This window comes from Branchiostoma floridae, chromosome 10 (genome assembly GCF_000003815.2).
Source record: "Branchiostoma floridae strain S238N-H82 chromosome 10, Bfl_VNyyK, whole genome shotgun sequence".
Classification (NCBI taxonomy): Eukaryota; Metazoa; Chordata; class Leptocardii; order Amphioxiformes; family Branchiostomatidae; genus Branchiostoma; species Branchiostoma floridae.
In genome coordinates, this window is record NC_049988.1 from 16,767,231 (window position 1) to 16,782,641 (window position 15,411).

At 40.7% G+C, this 15,411-nt stretch overlaps 2 protein-coding genes across 2 annotated transcripts in view; one reads left to right on the plus strand and one right to left on the minus strand.

Annotated features, from left to right (window-relative positions):
* LOC118424971 (solute carrier family 40 member 1-like) overlaps nt 1–6,642 on the plus strand; it is an 8,044-nt gene extending 1,402 nt beyond the window's left edge. The window contains 8 exon segments of the mRNA XM_035833782.1: nt 210–369; nt 832–959; nt 2,372–2,486; nt 2,822–2,910; nt 2,912–3,041; nt 3,681–4,385; nt 4,832–5,061; nt 5,618–6,642. Of these exon segments, the coding sequence (XP_035689675.1) occupies nt 210–369; nt 832–959; nt 2,372–2,486; nt 2,822–2,910; nt 2,912–3,041; nt 3,681–4,385; nt 4,832–5,061; nt 5,618–5,803 (1,743 nt within the window). The 3' untranslated portion in view covers nt 5,804–6,642.
* Nucleotides 6,643–8,147: 1,505 nt separating this feature from the next.
* Nucleotides 8,148–15,411, minus strand: part of LOC118424730 (solute carrier family 40 member 1-like) — an 8,861-nt gene continuing 1,597 nt past the window's right edge. Inside the window, exons 2-9 of the mRNA XM_035833447.1 lie at nt 14,917–14,984; nt 14,236–14,395; nt 13,352–13,479; nt 12,511–12,625; nt 11,991–12,197; nt 11,004–11,678; nt 10,517–10,746; nt 8,148–9,771 (exon numbers count right to left, since the gene is read on the minus strand). Of these exons, the coding sequence (XP_035689340.1) occupies nt 9,604–9,771; nt 10,517–10,746; nt 11,004–11,678; nt 11,991–12,197; nt 12,511–12,625; nt 13,352–13,479; nt 14,236–14,395; nt 14,917–14,984 (1,751 nt within the window). The 3' untranslated portion in view covers nt 8,148–9,603. The remainder of the gene's footprint in view (nt 9,772–10,516; nt 10,747–11,003; nt 11,679–11,990; nt 12,198–12,510; nt 12,626–13,351; nt 13,480–14,235; nt 14,396–14,916; nt 14,985–15,411) is intronic.

Sequence of the window (15,411 nt, forward strand, 5' to 3'; positions counted from 1 at the left end):
TCCTTCCTTCCTTCCTTCCTTCCTTACTTCCTTCCTTCCTTCCTTCCTTCCTCCTTGCTTCCTTCCTCCCTTCATTCTTTCATTCATTCATCAATTCCTTTACTTCCTTTATTCCTTCACTTTGGGAGAATTGTTTAATCAATTAATTGATTATTTCATCCATCCATCCATTCATTCATTCCCTCATTCACACTTGTTCCTGTCCCCAGGGAGACCGTATGTGGTCCTTCGCGGTGGCCCTGTTCCTTATCGAGTTGTCTCCAGGCTCTTTAAGACTCACGGCCGTGTATGGCTTCTCCAAGTCCTGCGCTGTGCTGCTGTTGGGAGCGGTCATCGGGGACTGGGTGGACCGTACCGCTCGTCTAACAGGTGAGAGAATTGGTGGGAACTTTCTAAGAGCAATTGTAGAAGACTTATTTTTTGGGTAGAAAAAAAACTTGTTACAATTTCAATAGAATAAAAAGTGGGAAACTGGCTTGATCGGTACCGTTCATATAACAGGTAAGGGAACTGGTGGGGACTTTGTAAGAGTTCTTAAGTTGAAGAAATATTTTTTTGGTAGGAAAAAGAACCTTGTTGAAATTTCAATAGAGTAAGAATTAAAAAGACACCAGGTCACCTTTTTTTTCAAGGTTTTAATAATAATTAACTTTAGAATGGTCTTAGAATTATGAGCATTGAAATACGGCCAAACAAACTAAAACACAACTTGGTTAAAGAAATCCTTTTTGAAAATAGCCTTTTAAAAAAATTCTGAATTGTATGTCATTTATGTATTCCACGTACACTAGACAGTATATATCAAGACGGTATGTTCAACTTATTTTCCAGCTGTGCGTATAGCCCTAGTGGTGCAGAATGGCTCCGTTGTGCTGTGTTCTGTGGTCCTGGCACTAACCCTGATCTATCGTGCAGAGATTGAAAACTTACAGGGAGGTTGGCTCATGACTTTTTGCCAGGTAACAAAAATTGTCAAACCTTGGACATTAGAGTTTCCTTTACATATTATTAACCAGTTAAGCCTCACCTGCGTAATGTTCTGATGTCTAACAGACATCTTCCTGGGAGCGTCTTACTGGAGTGCTGCTGCTTGCCACTTTATGTAGATGATGTAGGTAGCACACTCCATGTAGAACCTGCCTAATAGGAAGATGTCTGATATGCATTGAAACATAAAAAGGTGAGATTTTTATTGGTTGTATAAAAGAAAACTCCAATATCCTGTGTCCTACCAACCTGATGAAATTATTGTCTTATGTCAGATCTAGATGTTCTTTATCTATCTCAATCATAAGAAACAGTGTGCATCTATTTATGAACCTCTGCTTTCTGTGCTTCTGTACTGTAACTACTTTCCAGCAAGGACCCTATGATACGAGGGGTGATCAATAAGTTCTCGGCCTAACTCAGAAATAATAAGCACAACTCAAATTTTGAGGCACAACTTTATAGTATGAAGCCTTTTATCAATATCCTCCAAATTACAAATCATTAGAGTCATTACTTTCCAGGCATTCGTTTTATGCAAATTAGAAGGTAAGTGGCGAGAAAAAAGTGGTGTGAATTGTGATCAGACATGTGTGGGTCGAGTTCCCAATGCCGTAAATTAACAAAAGACATTGTCAAAATGTTTGATAATGATTCTCCTCCTATTTCAAGCAAAATAATTTGGGTGTCTGACTTCCAGCAGCGCAAGATGACCCGCCACATCAGGTCAGGTCAATTGTCCACGTTTTTGTCCTTCTCCCTTACCTAACATTACTGGGTGTCGCCTGCAAAGTAATGATCACAATAATTTGAATTTTGGTACAGATTTATATAAGACGTTATACTTGACATCTATTCTTCGAAATCTGAGCTGTGCTTATTATTTCTCCGCAAAACCGAGGACTTATTGATAATCCCACGTACTTGTATAAAATCTTATATAAATGTGTACCAATATTCAAATTATTGTGATCATTACGTTGCAGGCGACACCCAGTAACGTTAGGTAAGGGATAACGAAAAAAAAGTGGACAATTGATCTGAAACCTGAGGTGTGCGGGTCAAATTGTCTGATCACACTTCACCCTTCTTTTTCAAGCCACTTACCTTCTAATTTGCATAAAACGAATGCCTGAAAAGTAATGACTCCAATGATTTGTAATTTGGAGGATATTGATAAAAGACTTCATACTAAAAAGTTGTGCCTCAAAATTTGAGTTGTGCTTATTATTTCTGGGTTAGGCCGAGAACATATTGATCACCCCTCGTACTGTAAAACTTAAAATGCCTGCCATACTAAGTTACATAATACACAAAAGTGCATTGTATCGGAATTGTAATGACTTAAACTTAAAAACTACATTGAAACTCTATTTCTATGCAGGTTGTACTGATAACCCTAGCAGTAGTTGCCATCCTAGCCGGACAGGCCACACGGATATGCCTGAACAAGGACTGGGTTGTCGTCATCGCTGGTGGGGACAAGGAAAAACTTGCCAGTAAGCTTTGGTCATGATGAAATTTGTGTAAATTCATTTAGTATGCTTTATCTCTTATGAGGTTGTGAAATATCTTTACTGTAGCAATGTATGGATGTATGGAAAAAATAAAATAGTTCAAAGATCGGGAATATAGGACAATGACAACATCTGGTAATTTGAACATAGAATATTATGTAAGAGTTTGATTGGTTATAATACCTTTTGAATTTGAATACCGACTGTCAACTTTTGGAAGAAGAACACACTACAATATTACTGAAGCAAAAAGTTATTTTTGGTATGTTAATGGCGAATTATTGCTGTTTTAAATGATGTTCCTGTTTTTTTATCAGAACTAAATGCAGCGATGAGGCGTATCGACTTGTGCTCCAAGATCCTGGCTCCAGTTGTGGTCGCACAGATCATGACGTTTGTCTCCATGTTGGTTGCATGGCGCCCTGTTCATCGCGGGGTGGAACGTGGTTTCCATGGCGATAGAGTACTACCTGTATCACCGTGTGTACAACAGCGTTCCTGCACTGGCCGTGAAGGAGAAGAAAGGGGATAAGAAAGGTGAGGTTTGAATTCAATTTTGCTTGCCATGATAATAACTCATGTGTTAATAGTTAAACTGTAATATCCTACACAAAAATTGGAATCACCCAAATTTTCGACTGCACAGCACCGATCTTTGTCAAGGAATAAACAATCCACTGCTGTCGTGACGTCACGTTATGCAGATAGGACACGTGACTCAGTAAGCAGTGACCGTAGGTTGCAGGAAGTCTATGGCGCCCACCGTCTCTGTCCATGGATGGCTTTAAGCTCTGAAAATTTGGATGAGTCCAATTTTTGTGTTGGATATTAAAGTTTAACTATTCAATAATGACCTCTACCAACAAAGATGAACTTTCAAGTTAACAATTCTTGTGGCACTTTTGTTACTTGCACACATGCCCGTGAACACACACATGCACACATCGTTTGAATGAGCTATGCAGAATTTCAGTTCAAATTTAGTATATTTTGTGTTTGCGTTTGTGTGGATGGTGTTCAGCACCAAGGACAGGACCTTGTGTTTTCAACTGGTGTGAAATTGAAGACAGTAATGTAATTCTAATGGCATAAAAACTCCTTAATCTATTCATTGTAATGTATTGTTATAAGATATTGTCTATCCGTTGAATTCAAAAATGTGTTTTTTTTCGTCAGATAAAGGCAAAGACAAAGATGATGATCCAGAGAACCCAGAAGAAGAACCTGTCCAGACGAAACCTCGTCCCACCTGCTTCCAGAAGATGTTCAAACCTGTCCTCACCCTTGTTAACGGTTGGAAAACATACTTTCAACAGGCATGCTTCCGTGCAGGCCTCGGCCTTTCTTTCCTTTACATGACCTTCCTGGGCTTCGATAACATCATGGTTGGCTTTGTGTACACCCAGGGTCTTTCTGAACTCACGGTCAGTCTGCTGGTTGCGGCCGGCGCCTTGCTTGGCGTTGCCGGAACATTTATTTACCCTCCCCTACGCAAGAAAGTCGGTCTGCACCGCACGGGCTTGATCTCTGGAACGCTGCACTGGAGTATTCTGATTCTGTGTGTGGCATCAGTGTGGGCGCCAGGAAGCCCTTTTGACCCATTCTATTACTCACGCAGTTCTAATGTCACCCTTGCTGATGTCACCCTTCCACCTGATGTTACCCTCACTAATGTCACCCTCCCTCCTGATGTCTCCCTTCTGCCTACTTTCGCCCCCTCCTCAAATTCGTCAGTCTTTCCCCTCTTTTCCAATGAAACGACCCTACACACCCCAGTAGACAGCACGACCACCGGTCTCCAGGACCCCCCAGCAGACAGACCCCTGTGGATGTACACGTCTGTGGCACTGCTCATGACGGGCGTCACTCTGGGGAGGATAGGTGGGTGGATGAAAGGTTTTTTGTTGATGACCTCTCTGTGTTTTAGTGATTTTGAATCATGGTAGCTTTTTACTTTTCTTAGTAACCAAAATTCACATCATAAATATGCCTATAAAACTGCAGAGCAGTCACTTCAATCTGTACCTTTCATTGTAGACTTTCTGTCCAACTTACAGTGTTTATATTGGATACTTTTCAAGTTATGTTTATGCTTTTGTGGTGGGCCTTTAGCACCAGAGACAGGTGTGTTTAGTGTGTGTGGATAGTGTTCAGCACCAAGGACAGGTATGTTTGTGTGTGGATTGTCTTAAGCACCAAGGACAGGTATTTTTTTGTGTGTGGGTGGTGTTCAGCACCAGAGACAGGTCTGTTTGTGTTTGGGTGGTGTTCAGCACCAAGGACAAGTATGATTGATCAATTGATTGATTATTGATTAATTTCCGTAGGTTTATGGATGTATGACCTCACGGTGACCCAACTTTACCAGGAGACTGTGGAGGAGAACCACAGAGGGGTGGTGTTCGGTGTCCAGAACAGCCTCAACTTCTTCATGGACATGATGCACTTCCTTCTAGTGATCGTCCTCCCCGCTCCGGAAACCTTTGGATTCCTCATCCTGCTGTCGTTTGTGTTCACCGTCTCAGGACACCTGTTGTATGCGTCATACTCACGCCAGGTAGGAGATGTTTTGACATACTGTAAATTCTTTCGATATTGCATTCGGTAATTTTAGCAGTTGAAAGGGTGCACAATTATAGTATCTCAATAGTATTTCATGATCTTGAAAGGGTAAAATTAAAGATGGGTATTCCCAAGCCTTTTTAAGGCTGTATGGGCAATGGATTGTTATCCAATGAGTCCAGGCCATACTGGTTACAAATTGACATTCTGTAATATTTTGGACCTGTAACTAACTTATTTTTGCAGTGCTGTACTGGACCCTAAGTTAAGCACATCAGAATTGTAACGTTAGTCAGAGCTAAGAGATATTACAATATGATCGTTTCTTCTATCTGTGTGTTGTGTTGTGTTGTGTTGTTATGTTGGCAATGCCTACAGTCTGTTTTTGTGCAGACATTTGCATGGTCCAACCGGATCCAATCAAAACTCAGAAAAAATGGAAGCTGTGCCATTATCCTGCATTTAAAAAAATGTTGCCTTTCTAGTTTAACTCATTGTTATTAAATGTCCAAAGTTTTCTAACAACGTTCTCTTGCATTCTCTGTTGACAGGTCAGAGGTCACTTGTTCCACTTTGACCTCCTGTGCAGGCTGTGCAAACCTGGTTCTTCACATAAGATCGTGACCTTAGCTGAACTTGTAGAGGGCCCCGGCACACAGGAACCTTTATCAAGTCCTAACAATGCCAACAGGCAAGACGAAAGTACTCCAAACGCAGAAGAAAAGTCTTCAGTATGAAAATGAATAGATCCTTTTTTTGTACCAGAAGTTCTCCTGGTACTTACAGTCTACATGTCTGGATTTAGTTGGAATGATATTAAGTTTTATGATAAATAAAGTGATTTGGGTAAATGCGAGATATTGTAATCTATGGGGATTAGAAATCAAGAAATATTTCTATAATCTTATTTAGTTGAATATAGAAATGTTAAACTAAGCACATTATAATATGATTACATTAAATTTATTAGGATGTATATAAACGAGATTAAGAGATTGTGCACTGAGTGTTGCCAGGAATGTATGCTGAAATCTGTGCATTACGGTGTACTCTGTAATCCAAACTTCAATCCCATTTTTTGCTTTGCAAGTCTGGTATCTTTTGTTGCATGACTTTACCAAAGGACTGTATATTCAAAAATGTACAATTAAATATCAGTATTGTATCAAGCAAACACCATGTAACAGTTTCTTTAAGTTCCTTTAAGTTTTTCTTGACTTTGGTGATTTTTGCTTGTTTTTTTTTTAACCGCCATTTTCGTATTGCTGATGTGATAGTCTAAGAAATGTCAGTTTCCTGCTGTGAGACATTTTGGCCTATTTGATATAACAATATGATTGTTGAGTAAGGTTACATACAGTGATATATATATAATATAGAGAGAGGATAGTGTGTTCAGCACCTGAAACAACAATGATCAGTTCGCTTTAGAAGGTAACATGCACATTTTCCGTATAAATGTCACACTCTGGTTAGCTACCAAATCTAATCTTTAATCTCATATTGTAAAACAAGAAAATATTAAACAAATGCAATATAATGTTTTCCCCTCCACTCCGGGAGGTGAGGAACCCTCTTGCCGGTGCTTGTGATTCATTTTCTTGTACTTCGACTCAACGACGTCTATTGGGTTGGTTCAGATAAGAACATTAGCTTTTTGCTCAAAGAGATCGTACATAGTCATAGGATATGAGTAGAGTAGAGTCTAGTCGTTTCAGCCGGGTAGAAGTGTCGACATCCGTTTGGGCTGCTCTTCAATTCAGGATATTGACATAGTCGGTTTTAGTAGAGGGTGATCCAGCGCCCTGTAGTCGTAGACAACCGAATGGTCTTTCATATACTGATTAAATCTTGCTTTAAAGCTAGATATAAAAAAAGATACCACGATCCTCCGTAAAAAGTTAACTTTATTCGTCAGTCACTCCGGTCCGTACTCTTCCAGCAGTTTCCAAATAGCTTCCTCTGTAGTTGCGATTTTAATCTCTTCTACGGTAAGAATCTCCTCCAACGTTTTCTTCATCGTTTCTTCGTCATTTTCCGCCACCTTGTCATCGCTGCCCTCCATTTTCTCTTCTTCTTTTTCCACTTCAACTCTATATTTTGTCCCTTCTTCATATTCTTGAGCAACACCAGCGTCTCCCGAAGCACCAACAGTTGCCTTGTCGCTCTTGGACCGCAAGGTGTCGCCCCTACCTCTCTCTTCCTCCTCCCTCTGCCGTTGGTAACAGTTTATCAGTAATTTCCGGAGCATGTTTCCTTGTCGGTGTTAGATCATGAAAACACCAACTATTTACGCTGAAGTTCGGTACACCCCTCGGTCAGAAAGATTTGGGAGCAAAGTCAGCAAAGGTTGAATCTCGGATGGCTCTGGTCGAAAAACATTCACGCGAACGTTAAGTAATTGTAAACAAACGTCGTTTTGAGCTTTCTGGGTTTGTTTTGTTTTTTTTCGAACGGTGTCCATAGAGTTAGTTTTAAAACATGCCGATTGTTCCCTCACTAAGATCGCCTAGGAGACATCGAATACACAAAAGGAAACAAACATTGGAAAACCGAGAACAGGTTCACTTTCATGTGAGTGTGAGTGGAAAGTGTTCAGCACCAAGGACAGGTCCACTTGTTTGTGTCAGTTGAAAGTGTTCAGCACCAAGGACAGTTCTTATTGTTCGTGTCAGTTGAAAGTGTTCAGTACCATGTACATGCTTACATTGTGTGAGTGTGTGAGGTTTTCCGTACGAAGAACAGGCATCTCCCCAACAATATTTTTGGATTTTCATGTTCTGTTTGAAGCACCCGGCCGTTACCAACTAACATTTTACGAACATAACAGATATTCAAACCATGGAACCATTCTACTAGCCTGACTAAAATCGCGCCCCTAGCGGCCGGCCCTACAATTGCCGCCGCCCTAGGAGGGGGTCATTAACCCCAGCCAGCGAGAGGTTGTGTAAACACAGGCTACCATTCTACTTGTAAAAATAGTGATTCTCACGTTTTTGCATTGTGTGGGTCACGAATCATGTTTTTTTATAACTCACAATTTGGTTTTGATAGCTACAATGTAGAAAGTAGAGAACAAAATGCACTTCAACACAATGTTCTTTATTTGTTGATCAGTTGTTTTCATCACATCATGTATCTCTGTAAGAAATACTGATACATTAGGAGAAATCATCACATAAGTTTTTTAAACTTTGATTTGGCACACCAACATAAGCCATATTGATTACATTATATGGATATCATTGCGAAAAGAGAAGTTTTCGACGAGTCTTTAATCCTGCCAAGCAGCTGAAAAAGTAGCGAATACATACCCCAAATTGACAAAAAATATCGGAAAACATGTATAATACTAATGTCATAGATTGCAATCAATTGCATATTTGAAAGCTACATGTATTGTCAATGCATGAGAATCAGTGATGATATCTTTAACTCATCCAATCAGATAAAAGATTTATATGTATATAAATATATTCCCATTTGTTTCCCAAAAATTTGGCTATTTCCATTATTCCATAACATAGGTTCTATACAATAGTCAATAGATACTATCTTGCTTGATATGTTGTGGTAGTTTTCCTGATTGTAATATATACATTTCCATGAAAATACTTTTCATAATTCTGAAAGAAAAACAGCACCATTTTTGATAACTATCATATTTACAATTACACCATCAAACTATTTTAAAATCAAAAGAAATATACACAGAACAGTAACAACATGGCACTCTGGATAATACTGAATTGAATATCAATTATAAGTTACTTCTGTGTTTCCCGATCAGTTGAAAACTTACCCTCATTTAGACCCAGAGACATAGCAAACTTTACATAATATTTCACACTTTGAACAAGTTTTGTTGTGATCTGTATCGTATAACTGTTACTTGCCAATAGAGCTGTGTGCCAAACATGTTCAATTTAACATTGATGAAGGTTAGACATCCAGGTAATAAGATATGCCAAAAAGCATTTTTTTGATTTTAATTTTGGAAGCGGTCAGACGTTTTAGATAATATGAGTGATCTGGAAGAAACTGGTCTTTTATACCCTAACTATGACTGAAGACAATTTTAAAGGTTTTTTTGGGTGGAGGGGGTGCTACATGTATGTCCCAATTTAAGTCTTCATTCAACATTATGAAGAAAGACTTTTCATTTTTTCCATCACAACAAAAATTGGACATGCATCAGTGAGACCAAATTTCAACACAATAGACAAAGTTTCCAAAAGGAAAACTCAATACATTTGAATCATTCTATGGAAGCCAGTGTGACAACAGTAGAACCCTATATGATAACCTGTTCTGGAACACCCGTATCAAAGATATCGTGGCTGATGTACGACATAAGGTAGTTTACTGGGTAAGCAATACAAAGGAACACACAAACAAATAGCCAAAAAAGTTAGCCAACCCAAGAGCTACATTCAAGCTTACCTATGTGCAACTCCTGTTTGAAAATTTCTATGTTTTTTCATCAACTTAAGGATTCTTGTTGAATCAGACGTTTTTGCGCTACATCCACAAATAACTAAACAGAAGTGTGATACTCTATGGCTGCTCCATTATCTTGTGGACATGTGCACGCAGCTGCATCCTGCTCTGACGAGGCTGTGCCGGGGGGTTTGTGATGTGGGAGCATCCTCCCACCACACTTACCACAAAGCAGACGGTCAAAGTGGAACAGGTGACCTCTGACCTGTCAAACAACATGGCACAAATAGATTTTTAGATTTAGGACAAGGTGAAAAGAAAGTTAAAAGAATGGTTGCATCCCTACATGTACCTCCTGACAACCCTAGGTTCTGACACCTCCAAATCTTAAAATTAACTCTATCCATAATACATATAGAATATAGTAGAGTAGATTCATCCCTCAAGCTACCGCGACATCTTGCACACTGCAGTCGTCCTTATTCACGAAGTAAGGGTGCACTGATCCGTCTTTTTCCTAGATGTTGTCTTCCCCTGTCTTTGGTTCGAATAAAGTTCCTAAACGGGGAACATGCGGCTCCAGCGTCTTTTCTGAAGATGTGGCGTAAGTGTGAACGGTTGGCTGAGGTCTCCTTCTCCACATATATCTCATAATACATATAGAAGTAACAGAATGTGGGGTTTGATTAGGGGTGCCAGAACATAGGGGTGTAAGGACCATGGAGAGCTAATGGACAGATTCAACAATAGGAACAGGCATTCACAAAATGCAAGACTGGGAGTGCTTTAACCGGCTTACATACCAAGCATTATATAGTTGACACAACGTATACTGATTATTATAGAAAAAAAACAGCTTATTACACAATACAACAGCTTTGTGTACATGTACATGTATTTACCAGTTTGTGCACTAAGCCCTATCTTTCGTGAATAAGAGGCAAATAAGACGTGACCCGCAACGACAAATGCATATGACAGCAAGGTTGTGAAGGTACTATAGGCTGTACCTGGCGTGAGTATGACGCATACAACAGGTGTCCTGAGACGGTGAACACAAACGACAGTAGGATGAGGAATCCAAAGGTTTCCGGAGCGGGGAGGACGATCACAAGAATGAAGTGCATCATGTCCATGAAGAAGTTGAGGCTGTTCTGGACACCGAACACCACCCCCCGGTGGGTCTCATCCACAGTCTCCTGGTAAAGTTGGGTCACCGTGAGGTCGTACATCCATAAACCTGCAGAAATCAATCAGTAACCTAGGGTTTAATATGTGAACAAAGTTCTTTAACTGGTGCTCCTGATTTAGGGATACCTGCACACAAACTCTTTTCAGAATGAAAACAAACTGAAATAGACCCTCTGTATGCCAATCCTTCTCAGTGTCAAAGGCAAAACTGAATTTTTCCCTCTTAACAGAAAAGCCAGAATACTGCCAAAATATCAGTCTAACTACAGAGAGAATTAAATAACAATAATCCTTTCCTCCACCCACCTATCCTCCCCAGTGTGACCCCCGTCATCAGCAGTGCCACAGACGTGTACATCCACAGGGGTCTGTCTGCAGGGGGGTCCTGGGGACCAGCAGTCGTGTTGTCTACGGGTGTGGGGAAGATCGTTTCATTGAAAGAGACGGAAAAGACTGACGAATTAGAGGAGGGGGTGAAAGTAGGAGGTAGGTTGACATCAGGAGGTAGGGTAACATCAGTGAGGGTGACATTAGACGTACGGGTGAAATAGAAGGGGTCAAAGGGGCTCCCAGGAGCCCACACGGACGCCACACACAGAACCAGAATACTCCACTGCAGTGTTCCAGAGATCAAGCCCGTACGGAGAAGGCCGATTCTTTTACGAAGGGGAGGGTAGATGAACGTGCCGCAGACCCCAAGAATTGCGGCGCCCGCCATTAGCAAACTAACAGCCAGTTCGGAGAAGCCCTGAGTGTAGACAAACCCGACAGTGATGTTGTCAAACCCGAGAACGGTCATGTAGAGACAGGACAGTCCGAGGCCGGCGCGGAAGCACGTCTGTTGGAAGTAGATTTTCCAACCGTTGTAGAGGGTGAAGAAACTGTGAAACATCTTATGGTGGCAGGATTGGGGTGGGGCGTCTGGTTTTGCTGATTCCTTGGTTAGGATTTCTGAGTTCTCATCATTGACTTCTTCTTTATCTGGAAAATATGATGTCAGAAATTGAAAACGGCATTAGGTGATATGCACATCCTTGGTAAATAAATAGATAAACTGAAACAGACATGTACAGGCCAAATTCAACAGAAAAACAAATTCAAACAAAAAACACAATAATGTTCTTGTCGTCTCAAAATTGTCACAAAGATGTAATGTGAAAATTCTGACATTGTTTTGGTTCATTGATGTATACAACTTTATTCCAGAAGATTATTAAAATTATACCTTTAATCCAGGAAATTTGGGGAAAATAATTATGACTGTTTGAGATCACTGTATCACTTTTATCTTACCAATTTTACTCTCCTTCACGGCCAGTGCAGGAACGCTGTCGTACACACGGTAATACAGGTAGTACTCTATCGCCATGGAAACCATGTTCCACCCCGCGATGAACAAGGCACCAACCAACATGGAGACAAACGTCATGATCTGACCCACAACCACCGGGGACAGGATCTTTGTGCACAGGTCAATTCGCCGTATCGCTGCATTCATATCTGAGGACAGAAATAGGTACCAACATGTGAATGAGATATCTGGATGTTTATCCGGCAACTGTTCACAGGTTCTCCCAGATAACTAAGGTCCAGGTTCAGGTCCGGACCTGAACCTGATCCTCTGGACCTGAATCAGACCTGGACCTGAATTTTCTGTACCAGTACCCACCCCTAATTTATAGCATTTTGGGCAATCAATTCTCTATCGAGCATCAGATTTAATGTAACTACCTTTCAACAATAAAAGCAGACAGAGGAACAAACTGGAGCTAGCAGAAAATGGTGAACACCAGGCTATAGCTGCATGACATACTGGCCAGTCTCTCCTTCTCCCCACCAGCGATCACGGCGACCCAGTCCTTCTGCAGACTGATGCTCGTGGCCTGGCCAGCAAGGATGGCAACAACCGCAATAAAAATCAGAAGTACCTGCAGGAACAATAGAAAAAAGATTTCTGACTTGTGTAGGTGGTAATGAACTTGCCATTTTGAGTAGCATTAAGAACATAAGGTCTGTTCTTATAGCCTGTAGTCAAGTCTTGTTAGCTTTGGTTCGCTCCTAAAGGTCGCCATGGCGAGGTAAAAAGTTAACAAGACTGAAATCCAGGCAGCTGTACTAATGGTAATGTTGAATTTTAAAAAGGTATGTACATGTATCCTCAGTTGCAGCAAATGTATCTTTTTCTAAAATGCAACAGGATTGAAACAAAAATTATTAAAAACTTTATGGCTAAGCCATATTACTCTAAAAAGTCACAGGCCTACATGTATTACATAGTACATAGCCCCATGGAATTGTTGCAATAGCTTGTGCTGCTTGCTCCTCCCATTTAACTTTGTTTTTGATTACTAGTATTGATAACAAGACAGTTAATACATTGTTAACACAAACTATAATGCTAGTTCACCTTTATCCGCGGGGTTACCTATATGATAGTATATCCGTTGTTTTTAAAATTAAAAACAGGGTATTTACAATTTTGGGATATCATGTTGACAGACGGTGGTTTCAAACTGCAATATCTTAAAAATTTTCTCCATTTTCAGAATATTGCAATCTGAAACCACTGTCTGTCAATTTGACCTCCCTCAATACCCTGTTTCTAAAAACAACAGATATAGGTTACCCCAAGGATAAAGGTGCACTAGCGTTACCTGACATAGTGTCATGATCCAGCCGCCAGCACTGCTCTCCATCTCCTTACGGTACACGTCCATGAGAGCGAAGACCACGGCACACAGCGCAACCGAGCCGTTCTGGATCACCAGAGCGATACGTACAGCTGAAATGGAAGAGAAAAGATTGGAAAATAATAATAAGTGACTTATTAAGTAAAGAAACGATGATATGGAAAGTTCAGATTCAGAAGTAGCAGCCGAGGCACACAGCGCGACCGAGCCATTCTGGATCACCAGAGCAATACGTACAGCTGAAATGGAAGAGAAAAGATTGGAAAATAATAATCAGTGACTTATTAAGTAAAGAAACAATGATATGGAAAGTTCAGAAGTAGCAGCCGAGGCACACAGCGCGACCGAGCCGTTCTGGATCGCCAGAGCAATACGCACAGCTGAACGTGACAGAAAAGAATGGAAACTAGAAAGGTAACATTTGCAAGCAAATGTACAATGTTTACCTTCACATATTATAGTCTAACACTGGCTTCTGTTTTGTTTATTCTTATTCTTAACAGTGGTTCAAGTACTGTCTACCGTCCTTGCCAAGCAGCTCTGAGCTTTTGTGGCTACAGCAATAGCGGTCATGATTTGTAATCCGACGACCCGGGTTCGATCCTACTTGTTCGATCCCGGGTGTCGGCATGTTGTTTCTTTCTGTTCTTACTCGCTCCTCAAATTCAACACTTACTCCAGCACATTTGTATATGTGGTTACCAGCCCCTCCGGCTCCACACACACACACACACACACACACACACACACACACACACACACACACACACACACACGAGCAAACACTTATAGGTCATAGGTTAAACTCCTTCCCAGAGGGTACATGGAATGAACAGAATTTTACTGACCCTTCAAACGAGGGGTGCGATCAATCCAGTCGCCGATGATCGCCCCGAGCAACAGGACAGAGATGGATTTGGCGAAACCGTAGATGGCCGTGAGCTGGAGAGAGCCCGGTGACAGATCGATGAGGAACAGGGCCACTGCAAAGGCCCACATACGATCTCCCTATAAGAAGCATAACATAACAAGGTTATTACAAGTAGTAAAAAAAGTGATCTTGATCCAGTTGTAGCTCACTGAAGAGCTAGTCTTCCACTGGTCGTGACAGAAAAGACAGACGCTATGTACAGTATTTACAGGTTCATTGTACCGGGGAAATTCCCCTTATTGAGCTCTTTTCGACAAGCACAATGAACAGTGGACCACGGTTTAATGTCCTGTCTTAAGGACTGCAGCCCTTTCCGGTAGCGTGCATGTCGGGTGACTGACACAGGCAGAATCAAACTCACAGCTTCTAGTTCCAGAGGCAGGGCAACTAACCACTGGACTAGGCACCCTACAAGTACCTGAACATTATAAAGATTGTAATAGTATGTAACATTACTCCCCACCTAATCTTATTCACTGTTTGTATTCCATCGTGCAGTCTTGAATATCATCTGAATTTTAATATAAAGTAGTTCTTTTTATTTACTGTCTTATCTTTTAATTTATCTGGAGCATAAATTAAATACCTATGTACATACCCATGTTGAGAGAGTGGCTTCCGTATACACCAGGAATTCTGTCGTCTTGACATAGTCTTTTACCCTGTCTGAAAGAATGTACAAGAAAAAAGCCATATGACTTCAGCACAAACTGCCAGTGCACTAGCGATCCTTTATTAAAGGTAATTAAACTCGGCACAAAAAGTTTGGAATATGAACTTTGGCTGATCATATTTCCGCTGTTTCTGCATCAATTTTAATTTGTGATATATCAATAGAAAGCGTGTGTGATTTCCTTTCATATGGTATCAAACTCCTTATGATTATAAATTCTCGGAACGAGCACCAGGGCTACTTACGTCAGTGGGTCGCGAAAAAAAAGTGCCCAAATTTCAATTTTTGTGTTCAACTCTGTATCATCCTGCTGGCATGGGTGTGGGTGTCAAGGATTCAATCTGTCCTTTTTCACGTTATCTTTGGTCTACAGAACATACAAGTTTATCTTTAACATTTGGTAAGAGTATATGTGCCCTG